We start from the raw sequence: 20,202 nt of genomic DNA, 5'->3' as shown, positions 1-20,202 counted from the left end.
GGAAAGGGAAGGAGCAGGAAGGCCTGGAGGCCACAAGGCAAGACAAGGATAGGCCTAGATAAGCCACAAGACATCAGTGGCTAGGGCAACGAGCGAAGGTGAGGAGAGTTTGGCAAAGCTGGATTATGGAGGGCTGAGGCTTGGATGTGGTGCAGGCCAGGAGGAGGAGCTTGGCAAGGCTGGAGACCTGGAGGCTACACCACAGGTTGAGTTTGAGGAGCTGATGGGGACAGCACGGCACAGAGCTCCAAGCAGACCTCTGCTGTTGGGGACACGACATAGGTAGGGTGAGGCTGTATAGCAGGTGAAAACATAAGAATAAGTTTTATGTCTGCATAACTTTAGAGCGGCTATTGAGCAGATCTAAACTTATTCAGTAACTTAATCTGATAAAGCTGAATATAGGCAGTTTTCTGATCATGATAACCAGATATGTAGCATCGCCCTGATCTTGCCATCCCTGCCCATTAATTATTTCATTATTTACTTACAGGCCGTTTCAGTAAAGTCGCAGGAAAAGCGGGTGAGCGCCCGCTCTCGTGTGCGCGCGCGATTCAGTATTTGAATGAGGGCCCGTGGTAAAAAGAGGCGCTAGGGACACTAGCGCCTCCCTAGCGCCTCTTTTTTTTTTTTTGACAAGAGTGGCAGCTGTCAGCGAGTTTGACAGCCGACGCTCAATTTTGCCGGCGTCTGTTCTCAAACCCGCTGACAACCATGGGTTTGGAAACCGGACGCCGGCAAAATTGAGCGTTCGGTTTTCAACCTGCGAGCCGTGGACCGATTTTTTTAAATTTTTTTTTTTTAATTATTTTTTACTTTTGTGACCTCCGACTTAATATCGCCATGATATTAAGTCGGAGGTTTTTACTGCTTTTCTGTGCACTTTCCCGGTGCCGGCAGAAATTAGCGCCTACCTTTGGGTAGGCGCTAATTTCTGAAAGTAAAATGTGTGGCTTGGCTGCACAGTACAGTGCTCTGCCGGAGCGCACTGTACTGTATCGGCCTGCTAGCTGGATAGCTGACTTATCTGATAAATGTAGCCCACTGAACATAGCTGGATAAATCCTAAGTAGTGTTTCAGTATTGGGCTCTATGTTTTTAATTCTATTGGTTTTAGTGCTCATTTGTTTCTGACTAGTGCGCACTCCTCAGACATAGTGCATATTAGTCAGAAATAGTGCATACTCTTTCCGTAATGTCAAAAAATGGGAAAAAAAATATAAAAAAGGGAAAACATTTATGACATGATGTGACATGAGATGACGCAACGTTTTTTTGGCCCGTGCACCTGTGGTAACTCCATCCAGTTGAGGTTTACTTGGAGGTCTCTTCGCCACATAATGCCTGGCTTGTTGAAACTCGTGAGAGAGCTTTCTCAGTGGCCACTCCTGAAACGTGGAATGCATTTTCCCGTGGACTCGCGATTAGCAACTTGCAAAAATAATTCCGAAGCTGTTGAAGGACCACCGTGTTCAGCTTGCTTTTTTTTCTGACGTTATCTGAGCCATTCTGGGAATCTGAGAACATATACTGTTGTTGTTGGGCTGAGACCTGTTTGTTTGCAAACTATCTGCTCTGTTGTTATGAGCGTATTGCTGTAAGCCGCTCAGAGCTGTAGTTATTTAGACATAAAAATATTTTAAAGGAAGCACAGCTTCTTGAGGTAATACGTGCACACGGGATTTGTCCACTATGAAGCCCCCATGTTGCTTTCATTTGACTTGCATGGTCGGTCAGCAAAGCAAATATTTTACCATTGCGCAGGTTGTGCAGAGTAGTTTCCCATGCATGCCTGCAATAAGTCTTTCCGTGCTCTTTATACAGCTTCATTGAAATGTTCATCTGTAAGTACCATAAGACACAGAACTTTTCATCTTTTCTTGCACAGCTTGCATTCTATGTTCATATTCAGCCTCTAGAACAGATCTGCTGCGCAAACAGCCTGGTAACCTTAATCATCTCATGGCTGCCTGCCAGTGTGTGTTTGCAGCGGTGTCCTAAAAACATCCATTCTTCTCCAAGAGCGTGATTGCGGTTGTTTTTGGGTTTTTTTCTTGAGCTTCTGGTGTCATCTGGTCCACAGAGGTTATAATTGGGAGTCTGTTGTCTATAGTTGGTTGAAAAGGTTCTGTATTTCCTGATGAAGCCGCACCATGTGATGCTGAGGTTACAGAAGAAATGTGGGAGGCAGGACTCCCAGATTTACTGCAGCTGCTTCCAGGGTCATCTACTGCAGTATTTTCTCAGCCACTGCTCCGTCGGGGTGTGCAGGCCAAATAATATCGTTTTCACTGGGGGGGAGGTTGTAGCAGAAATTTTGTTTGTTGGGGGCTGGGGTTTTTTTTTAATTTTGGAAAATAGTGTGCACTAAAAATGACAGAAAATTTAAAAAAAAAAAGCAAAATGTTGTGGGTTCTTTTCTATCGTCTCTTTTTAAAAACGATATGAAGAAATGATATACAGATTGTCTGTGTTTCAAACGAAAACACATCCCCGCTTGTGCATGGACTCGCAGCATTGATTCCGGTCCTAGCAGGAGGAAGCAGACCCTGCACTGCAGCCGCCCTCGGCAGCCACACAGCTCCGGCTTCCTAAAACCACCAGGTCAAAGGTCCTGTGGCGGCTTCACGCCAGGCCCCCCCCCAGCAACTATACACTGCTGCTTCCAGGCGAGAGGACGGACAGCCGGCGATCTCCGACTCTTCTCTGTCGCTGGCCACCAAACGTCGTATTGGGCAGGAGACTGAACCTGAACGTCGGCCCAACTGAGCCCCAGACTGTGCCCCCTCCGCTTCTGTAAATCAACCAAAACCCCAATGGCTTGCCTATTCAGCCACAAAGGGAGCCAGAAGCACCAGGCTCCTTACAAGGGCAGCATTTACCCCCACTGCCACCAATGTCATTATTTTTAGCCCCTGGCTAGCGTATTCTCTGGATTTGGTGCTATCTCAAAGTTGTCCTGATAGGTCTGTTAAGTCCGGTCATGCCAGAGGCAAAGGCAATTTTAGTTAATAATACTGATTTTCAAAAACAGTCAGAACGGTGCAGGGTTGTCCTAAAGTTACCAGGGTTCCGTTGACTTTAGCTGGGTAAATTTCTGTTTATGATCCCCTGCTGAATGTCCAAGTAATTCTGTTGGATAACTTTCTGGCTCCCTGGCTTACACAGTACAGACCCCTAGGCTTTCAGCTCCTCTGTGCTGTCTGAAATGCAGTTCTTTGTATGGATCTTCCTGGTGTCAGGGCAGGATGGGTCGAGATGAAGGAGGAAGCAGGCTCCAAGCCAGTTAGTCCTGAAGGTTCAGTTTTCTCCTGAGGTTTTGCTCGCCACATCAATAGCCCCTTTGGGCTTTCTTTTAACTCACTGCACACAAGCAGGCAGGGCAGTAGACTGTTGGTTTCCCTTTAGCAGGGTGAAGGGCAGTGGGCCAGTGCTCAGAGGTCAGAGAATGAACAGCGGCCCAGTCAAGAGGACAAGATCTCCAGGACTTACCAAATCAGAGGAAGGCAGAAGGCAGGCCCTTGGAAGGCCTGTGTTTCTCTAGTAGAGATGAAGGGCCAGGGCAGAAATGCATATGTAACTATCGTATACAGGATTAGAATTGGAATTGTCTTATATTTTCGGGACCTTATTTCCTTGTATTGCATAGTTATTACTAAGCATTTTGAGAGACTAATGGACAGGTAGTGATAACATTTTAAAAACATGTCTTGAGAAAGCATTTCACGTGGATCCAAGATGGCCGCACACTAAGGGTGGTGCTCCATCGGCCTTCCCTTTGCCTTTTATTTCTTCATTTCCATTTAATCCTCATACCTTTCCTGCTGCAATGGGTATGAGGAAGGGCAGGGCCAGAGCATTCCCCCGATATTTTGGAAGGTTCATCTTCCTTTGGCCCGATGGATCAGCATGTTGTTCGGAGCCAGGAGTTCTCTGCCGGGTTTCCGTGGAGGCGTCCTTGGGTGGTCACTCGAAAGGTGTTCCTTCGTTATCAGCACCTTGAATCATCTTTTTCTCCATGGCCATCGTATCCCCTCCCCAGCCTGGCCCCCCAGTGGGTGGTGCTGACGTGATCGGTTTGGCTCCCGTCGCACCCCAATGATCTCACTCAGCCGGCAGTTTCAGCACTGGGTGGAGCCAGCACCGGCTTAATGGGGAGCTGAATCCTTGTCTGTTATTTCTCTACTCATACAACGGCTGGGTCTTGTGGAGCGGCTTCTTCTGAGGTAATTATTCCTTCTTGCCAAAACCCAATAACATCACTTTGGACATAGTATGGAAAGCCATTACCTAACTTATCCAACCAGGTCTCACAATTTGTTTTCTCAGCAACGTGAATTTTCCAACACATTCAATGCTCAGTCTCAATTGCTGGAAATTTAATCTCAAGTGGAATCTTTTCAGCCTAAGGGGCAACCTTACAAAATTCAGTTGATACCATCTCAGCTGGACATTTGTTCCTGCAAAATAAAATGGAGAACTTGGAAAATACTGTACGTCGTTGTAACCTTAGGATTTTACATTTTCCAAAGAAAAGGTTTGCTATGTTGGTTGAGATGTTAGGCAGATATTTTATGGAAGTGTTATCCATCGAAGAAAATCTGCTTCCATCCTTCCATCTATCTCAAAAGCTTTATCTACCAAATTTGAAAGTTTCTCATCCGAATAATACTTCTGCAGATGCTGGTCCCGCTGATTCTTCTCATCTATCCTCCTTCCTTGAAAATTCAATGGTAGAGGCCATTGCATCTTCTACTTTAATTGTCACCTTTGCCTTGGACTCTGATCGGGACTTTATTTTGAAAATGTTCTTTCGTAAGAGAGAGATTTCTTTTTAGGATTAAATTCGTATCTTCTCAGATGTATCTAAAGTAACATAATCTAAAAGGAAACTACTTTTGCTAATGTGTCCTGCTGTTGTTAGTTTGGGTGTTTTTTTTGGCTCTATTTCCCCTGAAAATGTGTCATTAAATGTCAAGGGGTTAAGTATGTGGGGTTTTTTTTTATCCCTCCCAGCTTAATCTTTTTCTTATGAAAAAATCAGACAGGATACCGCAACCCCTATAGCCAACTCATAATTATCTGAGTTCAATGTATATATATTTGTAGACCCTTGGGGTAGATTTTCAAACCAGCGCGCGGGCGTGCATGTGCACCCGCTACCCTGCACGCACACATGTATGCCCGATTTTATAACTTGCGCACGCAGGCCTGCGCAAGTTATAAAATCAGGGGTCAGCGCATGCAAGGGGGGGTGCACGCCGACGCCCGCGGCTTCCCTCATTCCCTCCCCCCCCCCCCCCCCCAGCCCTACTCTAACCCTCTCAAAATTCTTGTCAAACCTTTTGCGCCTGCCTGGAGGTTACGCCTGCTGGCACGCGATCCTCCAACACAGTGGCAAATTACGCTCGTCACCGGGCCTTTTGAAAATAGGCCCGGCGAGCGAAACCTTTTGAAAATCTGCCCCCTAGTGTAACTTGGCTTTTTTCTTCTTTCTTTGTTTAACTCATTGTATTTCTTCTCGTAATTGCTATCGGAATCCCTTTTTTTTGTGGTCTGACAGTGTATTGTAGAGATCTTATATTTCCTATTATGATAATTTCTTATCTAATTTGATCTCTGTATAGCATTTCTGGTCAAGTTGTATTAACTTGTTAACTGACTTAAAATGATAAATAAAAGCATTTCACATCATTCTAAAAGAAACTATTTCATAAAAAGTATTTTCTGTTTTTCCACTTCTGGCCTTTGGTAGAAACGAATGGACAGAAAGCATGCGTGTGTGTGTGTGTCTGTGTGTGTATATCTGTGTGTGTGTGTGTGGTGGGGGTGTATGTTCCTCATATTTTCTTTTTTTTCCTGGGCTGTCACATCTATCGTACAGTAACTTTTAACATTGTGGGTGACACTTGGTATAGAGCGATAGGGATATGCAGAAAACAAATTTGTTTTGTTTCATTCATTCAATTTGTGGGGATCTAAATTCATTTCATTAATTTCGAATGAAAAAATTATTTGTCTTATTCATTTTTTCATTTGCCAATAAAGTCAGTAGGGGAAGCATTGCAGCCTATTTTGGGCTCCAGAATTGGGGTTTTCTCATCAATTCTCGTGAAACTGGTGGGAATAATCATCAGAAGGGGAAAGAATTCCAAGGTCCCTAAACTGTGATATGAATAGCATAAGGATCCAAAACAGGGACAATGTGTGACCGGGGGGGGTGGGGGCGCAGGGCAGGTGCAAGGCAGAAGGTTCACCTAGGGAGCCTAATACCCTTGCACCTGCCCTGCATTCAGAAAATCAAAATGGTTTCTCTTGAGCATCTTTCTGGTGAAGTCTATATTTCTTCTTTCTAACTAAAGGTTTTTGTGGACAAGTCACCCCATTATAATCAACTATCAAACTGGCGGGAGACCCAGACTGGGATTGTGGAGGCGTAGAAGAAAAAGATATTTAGAACAGGTGCCGTTGTAGTAAAAACCGGTAACTTTTTGTCTTTTTTTCATGTTTTGTTCTGGGGACAAAACACCCCAGTACAACAAACCAAGAAGAAAGCTAGTGTGGGAGGAATACTCCAAGGCTCCAAAGGCAGACCCCACAATAGTTTCCTGATAAGTTTGTGAGAGTTGCTTTATTAAGAAAGCTTTTCCCAAGTCTGTAGTTGAACTCTGGCTGTTCTATGTCTTGATTTCTGGGATATGGCAGCTTGACATGAGGTAGTAATACTTCCCTATGGTGGGTACTTGGGGGTATGGCAGCTTGACATGAGGTAGTAAGCGCCCTATGGTGGCATTGGGGGTATGGCAGTTTGACATGAGGTAGTAAGTTCCCTATGGTGGTATTAGGGTATGGCAGCTTGACATGAGGTAGTAAGTTCCCTATGGTGGTATTAGGGGTATTGGCAGCTTGACATGAGGTAGTAAGTTCCCTATGGTGGTATTCAGGGTATGGCAGCTTGACATGAGGTAGTAACTTCCCTATGGTGGTACTGGGGGTATGGCAGCTTGACATGTCCCCCTTGACCCAGATTTTCACTAAATGCGGATGAGTCCCCCCTCGAACTGGTTTCTCCCTAAGCATAGCATCATTCCTCCTCTCACTCCCTTCTGTTACCCTACCCCCCTCCCTACCTCTTCTTCTCCCCCCCTCTCCTCACCCCTTCCCTTCACATTTGTTATTTCATGTTATTCCCTATAATTGTACATTTTGTATATACCTGCAATCTTTGCCTACACTAATTTATTAATCTAATTTCATTCTTCTGTCACTTTTCCTCCTTTTTTCTCTTTTTACCCTCTTGTATTCATGTTATTTTAATTTTAGATTAATGCTTTATTTCCCCTACCTTTCCTTACTCTCTAATTATTATGTTTCAATATGTTCTAATTGTATTATGTTAAACTTGTTCAATGTAAAGTGCCGCCACAGGCACTAGTTTCTTGTTTCGCTGTGAACCGATGTGATATCATTGATGTATGTCAGTATATAAAACCGTTAAATAAATAAATAAAATAAAAGTTCCCTATGGTGGCATTGGGGGTATGGCAGCTTGACAGGAGGTAGTAAGTTCCCTATGGTGGTATTCGGGGTATGGCAGCTTGACTTGAGGTAGTAAGTTCCCTATGGTGGTATTCAGGGTATGGTAGCTTGACATGAGGTAGTAAGTTCCCTATGGTGGTATTCAGGGTATGGTAGCTTGACAGGAGGTAGTAAGTTCCCTATGGTGGTATTGGGGGTATGGCAGCTTGACAGGAGGTAGTAAGTTCCCTATGGTGGTATTAGGGGTATGGCAGCTTGACAGGAGGTAGTAAGTTCCCTATGGTGGTATTAGGGGTATGGCAGCTTGACAGGAGGTAGTAAGTTCCCTATGGTGGTATTGGGGGTATGGCAGCTTGACAGGAGGTAGTAAGTTCCCTATGGTGGTATTAGGGGTATGGCAGCTTGACAGGAGGTAGTAAGTTCCCTATGGTGGTATTAGGGGTATGGCAGCTTGACATGAGGTAGTAAGTTCCCTATGGTGGTATTGGGGGCATAACAAGTAGTCAGACAGAGGTGTTCTGCATTGCCCACCCAGCAAAGAAAAAAAAAACCACTTTGTTCTGGCACTGCTGCTCCACTGCAACTCTCCCCACTTTCTCCCACCCACACCCAGACCCTGCCTGCACCCTCCCCTGGGGAGAAAACAATCAGCAGCAAAGAGCCTCTGCTGGCTGACTGGCATTGCTTTCCTTTCTCAGGGGGTGAGACCAGTGCAGCAGTATTCAAGCAGCAGACAGACAAAAAAAGATTTTTTCTGAAGTTGAAGTACAAATGAATTTTTAAAGTTTTGAACAAACAATCTGTGAAAGCAAAGCACATTATACAACTTCTTTCCAGAACAAAGTGTCAGAAGAAATGCACAGTACTCCTTGCACATGCCCAGACTCCATGATCAGCATCGCTCGATCCAGAGCCTGGAATAGAAACATACTTCACTCTGATATGTTGTCTCTGTGGTCTGCTTGCCAACAAGTCCTGCCCAGTGCTCACCAGTCTGTGACAAGCCTGTGAGGTCACCCATGACTCACAGGGAAGGGCTGGCTGGCTACTTTAGTTTATAGTTACTAATTGGCACTGCACCTGTTGTCTAATCCCCCTCAACATCTGTGGCTCATATTCCTCTTCCTTTCTTCCACTGGCTGCTCTGTATCCCTGAGTTGCACATTGTCTATGTTTGCACTGCCTGCCCTCTGTTCTTGCAGAATCCATACATCCACTGTCTGCTTATATTCCTGTTGAGTCATCCTTGTACCTTTCATTTTTATATCTCTGCTTTGTGTGCACACAGGTCAGAGCTCAAATGATTATAAATCTGTGTTTGGGTCCTTTAACTCCAAAAAGCTGATCTCTATTGACAAGTAGATTGTTATTTACTGTTTTATCTGGAATGGGATTTTAAGTTTATGAATGTTTTATTGTAAGCTGCCTAGAGCTGTGTATAAGTGGCATATAAATATGTTGAAATAAATTAATAAATGGCCCATAGACTTCAGTAGCCCATGGAAATGAATGGGGAATGAAACAAATAGGATATGTTTCATTCATGGGATGGTCTCCATTCATTTCAGAACCCCCACGAATGAAATGAATGGGACCCATTTGTTTCGAATGTCACATTAGTTTTAAACGAATGTATATCCCTGCAGAGCGATAGGAATCCAGTTATGGCACAGACCCTAATAGGATTCTTTGTCTCTCTTGTTACAGAGAAGATGCAGCAAGCATAGATCCACCATCTACAGGAAATCCCTCGTACTACCCCAGGGTGCGGCAAGGTGCCACGGTGGAGACCCCCTGCTCTGACTGTCATGAGTTGGAGTCTCTCGTGTCCGCAAGGGGGGAAGATCTTTCTCTCTCTGTCAGCAAGACCTCAGAGCTGTCAGAGGGCCGCAGACTGATAAGGACCCATCTTCCAGAAGAGAGCCAGCATGTGAAACTGAAGGTACCCTCATGGCTTTTCAGATCTGTCCTGGGGACCCCATAGTGGGATTGCCAAATTTGGAAATTTTAAAAAACTGTTTTGGTCTAGCTCCATTTTCATTTTAGGAACTTCTCCATAATACCCTTCAGCATTCTCTCCTCCACAGCCTCCTTACACAACCTGGACATTTTCCTTTTGTATAGTCACTGGCCATAATTAAGTAATCATTTAAAGGGCATGGCCATGGGGCCTCAGTGGAGGTGGAAGGAGAGTTGTGTACATTGAATGCAGAAGATTAAAGGCAAGCAGGCACCAACAATCCACAAACATGCAGGAGATACTTTTCCGTATACCGGGTTATATGCAAATTTATCTAATGCATATTCATTGTACATTAGGAGTGCACATGGGAAAAATGTTCCTTTTTTTGTTGTGTTTTTTTTTCAAATCTTCAATTTTATGCACTCATATTTGATGTTTACAAGCATAAAAATATATGCACATGAAGTAAGAAACAAATGCTTATCCCTGTTCTGGCTGTGGAGTCAGGGAGTTCAATAGGCCATGGTGGGTTTTCTGCCCACTTTCTGTGTCCTCCTGTGGCTATGGGAATGTCTTGCTGAAGAGCATCTTGCCCTCCCCCTCCCTTCCAGTTCCCCATCTTGTCTGCTCCTCTGCTTCCTCTGATCTCCCGCTGAGCCTCCTCAATGACCTTTTCTATCTGCTGTGCTATCCCGTCTCCTTTTACGCTGGGGCCTTTATCCCGAAGCTTTTCCTCTCTCCCACTAGCAGAACTTGGTCTCCCGGAGTGACTCCCTGTTTTTCTGTGCAGCCTGCTTGGAACGGATCCATCCATCAAGCCTGGGCCAGTAACATCACCCGCCACAGGGACAGCATCACCAGCGATCCTCCGCCCGCAGCCGTCAATGGAGCTCTGAGGCCAGCGGCAAATTCTGGTCAGGGGCGGGGGTCACCACCCCCTCCTCTCAGGGGGAGCAAGGTGAGAGCGGACAAAACTGAACGGACCACCATTAACTTTTCCAGTCCACGAGGAGTTCCCTCTTCAGCGGGGTGGTGCTTTCACAGGAACAGAGGGGGGGGGGGCCCCAAGAGGCCTGGCAGGGCCTCCCCCAGGCTTTCGTGTATTTTGTTTGCATCCCTGGGCCAAAAAAAACATTTGGTTTCCCCAAAACAGTGAAAAGGTAGCCATTCCCCCTTACTAATACCGAGCATAGGCAATCCTCCTTCATGCTTCCCTTCCCTAAGGGGAGTTTAAGACCATTTTATGTATTTGTATAGGGAAACGCTGTCTTTGAAGGGCAAAGAGTCTCCTTTGCAGAAAAAGTCAGTCTTGACTCTGCTTCTGGAGGGGCTTGCAGTGCTGGCTGCACTCAGGACCGGGGGGGTTTGTGTGAGTCATGGGGCGCAGAGCAGGGCTGGCCTAGGGGAATCGGGATTGGCTCGCACGGCCAAGTCACAGCGGAACAGGGCCTTGCCCCAGAGTCCTGGAGCACTCCCTCACGGCTGTGCCCGATTAGCCCTGGCCTTCCTTGACCTTTGCTCTCCTTTGAACGCAGAATGAAACAAAGAACCGCAGAGGTCTGCCTGCGAGCTGCAACCAAGTGGAAGCTGATGTCATTGTCCATTCACGTTTTTCTGCATCTCAGAGAGCCTGTGGTGGCCAGAGTGAGGGGTCCGAGGCCAGAGCCGCTGAGGAGCAGGGGTCAGAGTGCTCTCCCCCAGCCTCCAGAACCCCGCAGAGCAGCAGCCGCTTAAGACAGAGCGAGCCTGGAGCTGAAGGAGGAGATGGAGGACTGGACCTTCTCGTACTTACTGAGCAAGGGGAGCCTGGCAAAGGCCATGGCCTGAGCAACAGCTTCCCCAAAAACAGTGGGTGCCACGCTGCCACAGCAGACGATAAAGACAGTGGCTTTCTGGCAGAGCACGGGCCACAGGCACACTTGCCCAGGTGTAGGCCTGTCTCTCCAGGCCAGCTGGGCACCGAGAACACGTGTCCATAACCCTGGGCAGACAGACCAGGACCTGGTTTTAATCACGGGAGAGCTATGAAGCATTGCCCTCACACTGCCAACTTCACGAACCCCACCCACTTCTGCCGGTTCCATTCTGCCTTTCCCAGGGCCGGAGAGCAAGGTGAGATGTCCTGTGGCCCCTTAGGAGTGTGCACATCTGTGTGTGAGGGCCGCATTTCTCTACAATACAAACTCCGTTTTGGAAGAGAAAAGACCAAATAGGACCTCCCGTCCTGCATAACTCTTCTATTTAAGGGTTAAAGCAAGCAATGTACAGTGAGCTGGCTAGGAGCAAGGTGTATGGGGGGCGTTTGTACCCACGAAATTTGCAGTGAATTTTCAAGAGAAAGTATGCAGCGTGTGAAAATGACACTCGTGCACCTGAAAGATAATTAGATGAGTGTAGTGCATCCCTGTCCTAAACAGGGAAGGCAGAATGTAAATCTCTGACTAATTAGCTAAAGGTATGTGCAGATTTTTTTGCCACTATGCAAGTTTCTCCCTGGGAATCGAGCCAGCTCACTTTGTAATTGCCTGGCTAGATCTCTGACCTCAAAATGAACAAAATTCACTAAGGAACCCAAATTTTTGTTTTCTATTTGTCACTGTGATTTTCTATTTTAAAATCTGAGTTCCTGACTCGCAGCTTGCAAGCTTGCAGATGATGCACAATAACATTCCTTGCTCTTTGCCACGCTGAGTGTATCACATGATTGTAACCAGGATAGGGTGCAGCCTTTACACTCAGGGCACAGGGTGTATGTGTGCCCTGTGTACCCAGGATAGAGTGCAGCCTTTACACGCAGGGCACAGGGTGTATGTGTGCCCTGTGTACCCAGGATAGAGTGCAGCCTTTACACGCAGGGCACAGTGTGTGGGTGTGCCCTGTGTACCCAGGATAGAGTGCAGCCTTTACACGTAGGGCACAGTGTGTGGGTGTGCCCTGTGTACCCAGGATAGAGTGCAGCCTTTACACGCAGGGCACAGTGTGTGGGTGTGCCCTGTGTACCCAGGATAGAGTGCAGCCTTTACACTCGGGGCACAGGGTGTATGTGTGCCCTGTGTACCCAGGATAGGGTGCAGCCTTTACACTCGGGGCACAGGGTGTATGTGTGCCCTGTGTACCCAGGATAGAGTGCAGCCTTTACACGTAGGGCACAGTGTGTGGGTGTGCCCTGTGTACCCAGGATAGGGTGCAGCCTTTACACGCAGGGCACAGTGTGTATGTGTGCCCTGTGTACCCAGGATAGAGTGCAGCCTTTACACGAGGGGCACAGTGTGTGGGTGTGCCCTACGTACCCAGGATAGGGTGCAGCCTTTACACGCGGGGCACAGGGTGTATGTGTGCCCTGTGTACCCAGGATAGGGTGCAGCCTTTACACTCGGGGCACAGTGTGTATGTGTACCCTGTGTACCCAGGATAGGGTGCAGCCTTTACACTCGGGGCACAGTGTGTGGGTGTGCCCTGTGTACCCAGGATAGGGTGCAGCCTTTACACTCGGGGCACAGGGTGTATGTGTGCCCTGTGTACCCAGGATAGGGTGCAGCCTTTACACTCGGGGCACAGGGTGTATGTGTGCCCTGTGTACCCAGGATAGAGTGCAGCCTTTACACGCAGGGCACAGTGTGTGGGTGTGCCCTGTGTACCCAGGATAGGGTGCAGCCTTTACACGCAGGGCACAGGGTGTATGTGTGCCCTGTGTACCCAGGATAGAGTGCAGCCTTTACACGCAGGGCACAGGGTGTATGTGTGCCCTGTGTACCCAGGATAGAGTGCAGCCTTTACACGCAGGGCACAGGGTGTATGTGTGCCCTGTGTACCCAGGATAGAGTGCAGCCTTTACACGCAGGGCACAGTGTGTGGGTGTGCCCTGTGTACCCAGGATAGAGTGCAGCCTTTACACGTAGGGCACAGTGTGTGGGTGTGCCCTGTGTACCCAGGATAGAGTGCAGCCTTTACACGCAGGGCACAGTGTGTGGGTGTGCCCTGTGTACCCAGGATAGAGTGCAGCCTTTACACTCGGGGCACAGGGTGTATGTGTGCCCTGTGTACCCAGGATAGGGTGCAGCCTTTACACTCGGGGCACAGGGTGTATGTGTGCCCTGTGTACCCAGGATAGAGTGCAGCCTTTACACGCAGGGCACAGTGTGTGGGTGTGCCCTGTGTACCCAGGATAGGGTGCAGCCTTTACACGCGGGGCACAGTGTGTATGTGTGCCCTGTGTACCCAGGATAGAGTGCAGCCTTTACACGAGGGGCACAGTGTGTGGGTGTGCCCTACGTACCCAGGATAGGGTGCAGCCTTTACACGCGGGGCACAGGGTGTATGTGTGCCCTGTGTACCCAGGATAGGGTGCAGCCTTTACACGCGGGGCACAGTGTGTGGGTGTGCCCTGTGTACCCAGGATAGAGTGCAGCCTTTACACGCAGGGCACAGTGTGTATGTGTGCCCTGTGTACCCAGGATAGAGTGCAGCCTTTACACTCGGGGCACAGTGTGTATGTGTACCCTGTGTACCCAGGATAGGGTGCAGCCTTTACACTCGGGGCACAGTGTGTGGGTGTGCCCTGTGTACCCAGGATAGGGTGCAGCCTTTACACTCGGGGCACAGGGTGTATGTGTGCCCTGTGTACCCAGGATAGAGTGCAGCCTTTACACGCAGGGCACAGTGTGTGGGTGTGCCCTGTGTACCCAGGATAGAGTGCAGCCTTTACACGCAGGGCACAGGGTGTATGTGTGCCCTGTGTACCCAGGATAGAGTGCAGCCTTTACACGCAGGGCACAGTGTGTGGGTGTGCCCTGTGTACCCAGGATAGAGTGCAGCCTTTACACGCGGGGCACAGGGTGTATGTGTGCCCTGTGTACCCAGGATAGGGTGCAGCCTTTACACTCGGGGCACAGTGTGTGGGTGTGCCCTGTGTACCCAGGATAGGGTGCAGCCTTTACACGCAGGGCACAGTGTGTATGTGTGCCCTGTGTACCCAGGATAGGGTGCAGCCTTTACACTCGGGGCACAGTGTGTGGGTGTGCCCTGTGTACCCAGGATAGAGTGCAGCCTTTACACGCAGGGCACAGTGTGTGGGTGTGCCCTGTGTACCCAGGATAGGGTGCAGCCTTTACACGCGGGGCACAGGGTGTATGTGTGCCCTGTGTACCCAGGATAGGGTGCAGCCTTTACACGCGGGGCACAGGGTGTATGTGTGCCCTGTGTACCCAGGATAGGGTGCAGCCTTTACACGCAGGGCACAGTGTGTGGGTGTGCCCTACGTACCCAGGATAGGGTGCAGCCTTTACACGCGGGGCACAGGGTGTATGTGTGCCCTGTGTACCCAGGATAGGGTGCAGCCTTTACACTCGGGGCACAGTGTGTATGTGTGCCCTGTGTACCCAGGATAGGGTGCAGCCTTTACACGCAGGGCACAGGGTGTATGTGTGTCCTGTGTACCCAGGATAGGGTGCAGCCTTTACACGCGGGGCACAGGGTGTATGTGTGCCCTGTGTACCCAGGATAGGGTGCAGCCTTTACACGCGGGGCACAGTGTGTGGATGTGCCCTACGTACCCAGGATAGGGTGCAGCCTTTACACTCGGGGCACAGGGTGTATGTGTGCCCTGTGTACCCAGGATAGGGTGCAGCCTTTACACGCGGGGCACAGGGTGTATGTGTGCCCTGTGTACCCAGGATAGGGTGCAGCCTTTACACGCGGGGCACAGTGTGTGGGTGTGCCCTACGTACCCAGGATAGGGTGCAGCCTTTACACGCGGGGCACAGGGTGTATGTGTGCCCTGTGTACCCAGGATAGGGTGCAGCCTTTACACTCGGGGCACAGTGTGTATGTGTGCCCTGTGTACCCAGGATAGGGTGCAGCCTTTACACGCGGGGCACAGGGTGTATGTGTGCCCTGTGTACCCAGGATAGGGTGCAGCCTTTACACGCGGGGCACAGGGTGTATGTGTGCCCTGTGTACCCAGGATAGGGTGCAGCCTTTACACGCGGGGCACAGTGTGTGGGTGTGCCCTATGTACCCAGGATAGGGTGCAGCTTTTACAGAGTGCTCGGTGGGTGTATGCTTCTTGTGCCCATAATTAAATGCAGTGCTTTTGTGTGTGTGCATGCATAGCCACGATTTATTATAGCTCTGACACAGTGCAGTGTGAGCCCATACATACGTGCGTGTGCATGCACACGCACACTGTCAGACAAGACGTTTAAGCAGCTCTGCTGTGATTAATGTTATTTGCCTTGGTTGTGTTCGCTACCTGATGGGCTGTGTAATGGCCCATTTCTTACACACTCTACGAGTGCCTCAGTCAGCTAATTCAAGAGAACCTTCTTAACTTCTGGGTCACTTCACCCAGCTGGACCTTATCTTCCCCTACAGCAAGCCATGTGTGTTGCATGATGATAGCATGCAGTATGTATGTTTTATGATGACAGTGTGTGCTTCGTGTGCTTGTTATATGATGGTGTGCAGATGTGTGTAATATGGCCATGCTCATTTGGTGTGCGGTATTGTGCAATATAATCATGTGTACTATGTGTGTTATGATGACTGTGTGTGGTATGTGTGTTATATGATGCGCTTGGTGTGCAGAATGTGTATGTTATTTGATGATGATGGTGTAGGCCTAGTATGTAAGTTACATGATGATAATGCATGCTTGGTGCGAGGCATGTGTATTATTTGATGATGATGATGGTGTGTGTGTGTGTTGTATGATAACCATGGGCTTGGTGTGTGGTATGTGTGTTATTTGACAACAGAGTGCACTTGGCGTGTGGTATGTATGATATGTAATGATATTGTGGGCCTGGTGTAGGTGTGTTATTTGACTGTGTGCTTGGTGTGTGGTATGTGTGCACTATGCGTGTTATGATGACTGGGTGTGGTATGTGTGTTATTTGATGACTGTGTGCTTGGTGTGTGGTATATGTGCACTATGCGTGTTATGATGACTGGGTGTGGTATGTGTGTTATTTGATGACTGTGTGCTTGGTGTGCACTATGCGTGTTATGATGACTGGGTGTGGTATGTGTGTTATTTGATGATGGTTTATGCTTGGTGTTCTGCATGCAAGGATTACTATAGGGGGTCGGTTCTTGTGCCTACTATTTTAGGTGCCCATTTTGCTCTCTTAATCTACAGCAGTGTATTTTGTATTTGCGTGGAACCTCTTTATATTATTTGAATGTATAAAGTGAAGTAGAATTTGAATTTAGGAAAAAAAATCTTCTTTGGTTTCCCACCTTTTTTCCTCTTTCTAAGGCAGCTGTCTCCTGTCTGATAGGGAGCAGCAGGATACTGTCTCTCATCATAGGAGCCTACTTTCCAAAATGATAGGGGTGCTAAACTCAACCCAGATTACCCCTCCCAGGACACAGTGAGGGACATGGCTCTGCACCCACAGAGCCGGCAGCTGTGTCTCGTGTAGCTCACCCACCTTAGCTTATAACCTCAAGGTGCCTCTTCTCTCCCCCTGAAAAATTTTCTGTTGGTTCTTCTCTTGGTTTCTGTTTACCGAAGGTATATAGTGCTACAGCATGGCACTATGAGAAGGGGAAAGCAGGTATCTCGTCACTAATTTTAATAAAAGGGTTTGATGAAGTGCTGGTGTCCCGCTGCTCCTGGATTCCTTGGTTAATCTGTTGGAGACTGGTAGTCTGAGCACAGATTTCCCTGGCAGGCTGTACAAGGCAGGATCTCACCCAGGTGCCCTTACTCTGTCACCTCTAGCTCACATCTCCTTAGTTTACTAAAGTTCTCTTTTTTTTTTATTAACATTAAGTAACTGCAGAGAGAAAGTGAATGCGGGAGCTCAGGATGCTTTTTCTTAAATGTCCTCAGGCACTAGGTATGTGCCAGTCTCATGACTGAACTGACATCTGAGATCGTGTACAGGAAGTAGGCAGTCAGAGCTTCCTCTTCTGTTTACACTGTGCAGGAGCTGAGGCCGAAGAAATGGATTTTAACCAAATGAGTAAGTGAGGCCTGGAAGCTATAGAGCATCTGTACACACAGGTAGCACAGAGGATCTTAAACCCTATCCTAGAAGGACACTTGGAGGATAATGTCCTTTATTAAGAGCAGTTGCACGTGTATTTGGCAGTTTTAATCACACTGCTGCATGGCCCATGTTATTTTGTAAGACCTGCCGAAGCATCTCCCCCAGTTCCTTCTGCCTGGACGTCTGCCACGGCGCTGCTCGTACACAGTAGGACACTCTCCATCAGCAGTAACCAACCTCGGTGGGGCACAAGGGGAAACCTCACCACTCAATCCAGTCTGTTACCAGGACCCTCCAGCTCAGCCGGTCTTGCATTAGTCCCGTGCAATTCCCACATGACTCTGGGAAATCAGACTCCAGCACCTACCTCCAGCCCCGCTGCGGTTTGCTATAAAAAATGAGGACCTCCCCCCCCCCTTGCAAAAATCATAAACTATGGTCCATGCGCCCGTTTCCTTGTACTAACATCATAGCACACGTGCATCGTCCCGTGTCACAGGCCTGAGGAGAAGACGCTTCTTGGAGCAGGCGTGGCTATTCTGGGCTCATCGGAGGCAGTCGCCAGATCTGATGGTTGGTACAGCAGCTGGAAGGTGAGGCCATCTCATCTTGCATTTGAGAAGAGCTCATCTTGGCTGCTGGCTTTCAGGTAGATGTGTTTCACAAGCACATGTGTGTGCTCCTATCTTATATTCCTGTGCCCTGGTGTTATGCTAAAAGCATTGTCCACACCCACCTGCTTCTGACGATGAGATACACGAACAGTCTGTTTGAGCACAGAAAGGTTTTGTTTTAGTCACTAAAGTGAGAGAAAGTTAGGAGATTCGTATTTAGATAGATAATTCAGAAGTTATCCAGCTAAATGAATATTTGAGCAGCTAGGCAGCTATCGTGGAGCCAGATATCTTATTCTCCCGCTAAAATGTAGCTGGATAACTTAGGCAGAAGATACGCTAGCTGACTAACTCCAGAGTTAGCAGGATAACTTATCCAGCTAAATGTAGTTGGGTCAAAGAGCTGTCCTAAAATTAGCTGGACAAAGGTAGCCATATTGCAGCTGCACTATTGGATAGTCCTCCAAAGTGAGCCAGCTAACTTTGCTCTCCGTTCAGTAACTGAATAGGGTCCTTGTTGAGAACAGAACTGTGTGTTGGTGGTAGCAGTGGGACTGGATCCCAACTCTCTGCATAATGCCTCTGCTTTTGAATGATGCTATTCAGTGCTCGCACTCATGGATGTAAACGATCTTGGGCCCTTAATCTGTGAATTCCTGAGCCAGGTAAATGCCCGAGTCTCTGGAGACCTTTGGCAGTACCTTCTTTTTTTTTCTCATTTTGGGTTGTTTTGGGGGATATTAGGCTCATCCTGGGTTACTCCTCTGCATATTTATTGACATGTCACAACATTTTGTATCCAAGGCCTTATGGAGCTTTGTGCAGATGAGGACAGTCAGCCATAAAGCAGCAAGACACAGGCACTTCCGGTGTTTTCAGGCTGAATTCCTGCCCATGCTACAGGGGCCAAAAGAACTGGGACAAGAAAATGATTTCTATTCATAGAAACTGATGGGTTCCTTTCTCTGCTGCCTGCTTCCTGGACCATTGTCTCACTTGGCAGTTATTTGACCTGAGGGTGTATAGTGCCTCACACTAGTGCTGCATGCTCCCAGCGATCATTATAGCATGTTGCAGTTGACTTTCTAATTAGTCATTAAATCTCTCTTATTTCTTGAAACATTTTCTCTCCCCATCTGTTCTCTGTCTGCTAATTCACACGTTTTCCACAGCCTTGTCTCCAGTTCTACAATCACAAAGGGGATAACAAAATGCATAGCATTGCACATACACAAGGAGCCGAAAACAGCTGAGAAGAATATATTTTGCTAATGTCAATGCGAAAATGCGCGTTTCAAGCTGTAAGGCCTTCTGTGCCTGCAGATACCACGGTGTCTGTAAAGCGTTCCCGAGAACACAGGCGCACTCTTACATTAGTGCAGCGAGGGATGGGGGAAGACATCGGTGAGCAGCGTCACGTGGTCTCTTTCAGCCAATAGTGCACCCTTGCCACTCTTCCTCTGAGCATGACCGGAGAGAGGCTTGCCTGTCAGAATTGTCATTTTTATCAAAAGGCGGTATATGGTTACCACAGTTTGATCCAGTCCTGGTTTTACACCCATGCATGCATGGAAATGTAGTTTTGCTTTTCTCAGGGACCTCAAACGCCTGCCTGCAGTGCAAGTAAAAGCAGGAGTGGATCGGTCTGTTTCTGATGACATGGAGCCAATTGACAAACCTACACTGCCTTTAAAATAAGCAAGAAAAGGATTATTGATGCTGGAATGCAGTGCAAAGTACAGAAACCCTGATTTTCAGACAATAGGTTTACAGGCTGGAGAGGAAGGAAGATAATCCCAGTTTTAAACCAGACATCACCCATTGCGACAGATCTGCATCTGCCCTGGGATTTGACAGCTGGAAAGGTTTTTTCTGTTATTTGTGCAGAGTCTCTGGTTCCTCTCCCTTTCTGGGGGTGGAGGGATTGGCCCATCATAACATCCATGCCCTTTTCCTAGCAGAATAAGTGCAGAGCTTTGCTGTTGCCCTCTGCAGCCTGCTTTTCTCCCATTCTAGGTACTAGCAAACCCAGATTTAGGCATTGACATCAAATATCCAGGCCAAAGAGAAGCCAGCTTCTTCTTGCTAT

The 20,202-nt window shown here is 48.0% G+C and overlaps 1 protein-coding gene across 1 annotated transcript in view; it reads left to right on the top strand.

Moving 5' to 3' along the window:
• The window catches only part of LOC115074753 (immunoglobulin superfamily DCC subclass member 4-like), a 113,931-nt gene extending 99,263 nt beyond the window's left edge, over positions 1-14,668 (top strand). Inside the window, exons 29-31 of the mRNA XM_029574515.1 lie at positions 9,247-9,481; positions 10,293-10,460; positions 11,038-14,668. Of these exons, the coding sequence (XP_029430375.1) occupies positions 9,247-9,481; positions 10,293-10,460; positions 11,038-11,481 (847 nt within the window). The 3' untranslated portion in view covers positions 11,482-14,668. The remainder of the gene's footprint in view (positions 1-9,246; positions 9,482-10,292; positions 10,461-11,037) is intronic.
• Positions 14,669-20,202: the final 5,534 nt, after the last annotated feature.

The sequence above is a fragment of the Rhinatrema bivittatum genome, chromosome 13, assembly GCF_901001135.1.
Source record: "Rhinatrema bivittatum chromosome 13, aRhiBiv1.1, whole genome shotgun sequence".
In the NCBI taxonomy this organism is placed as follows: Eukaryota; Metazoa; Chordata; class Amphibia; order Gymnophiona; family Rhinatrematidae; genus Rhinatrema; species Rhinatrema bivittatum.
Note: the sequence above shows the minus strand (reverse complement) of the source record. Positions and strands in the feature narration are given on the sequence as shown.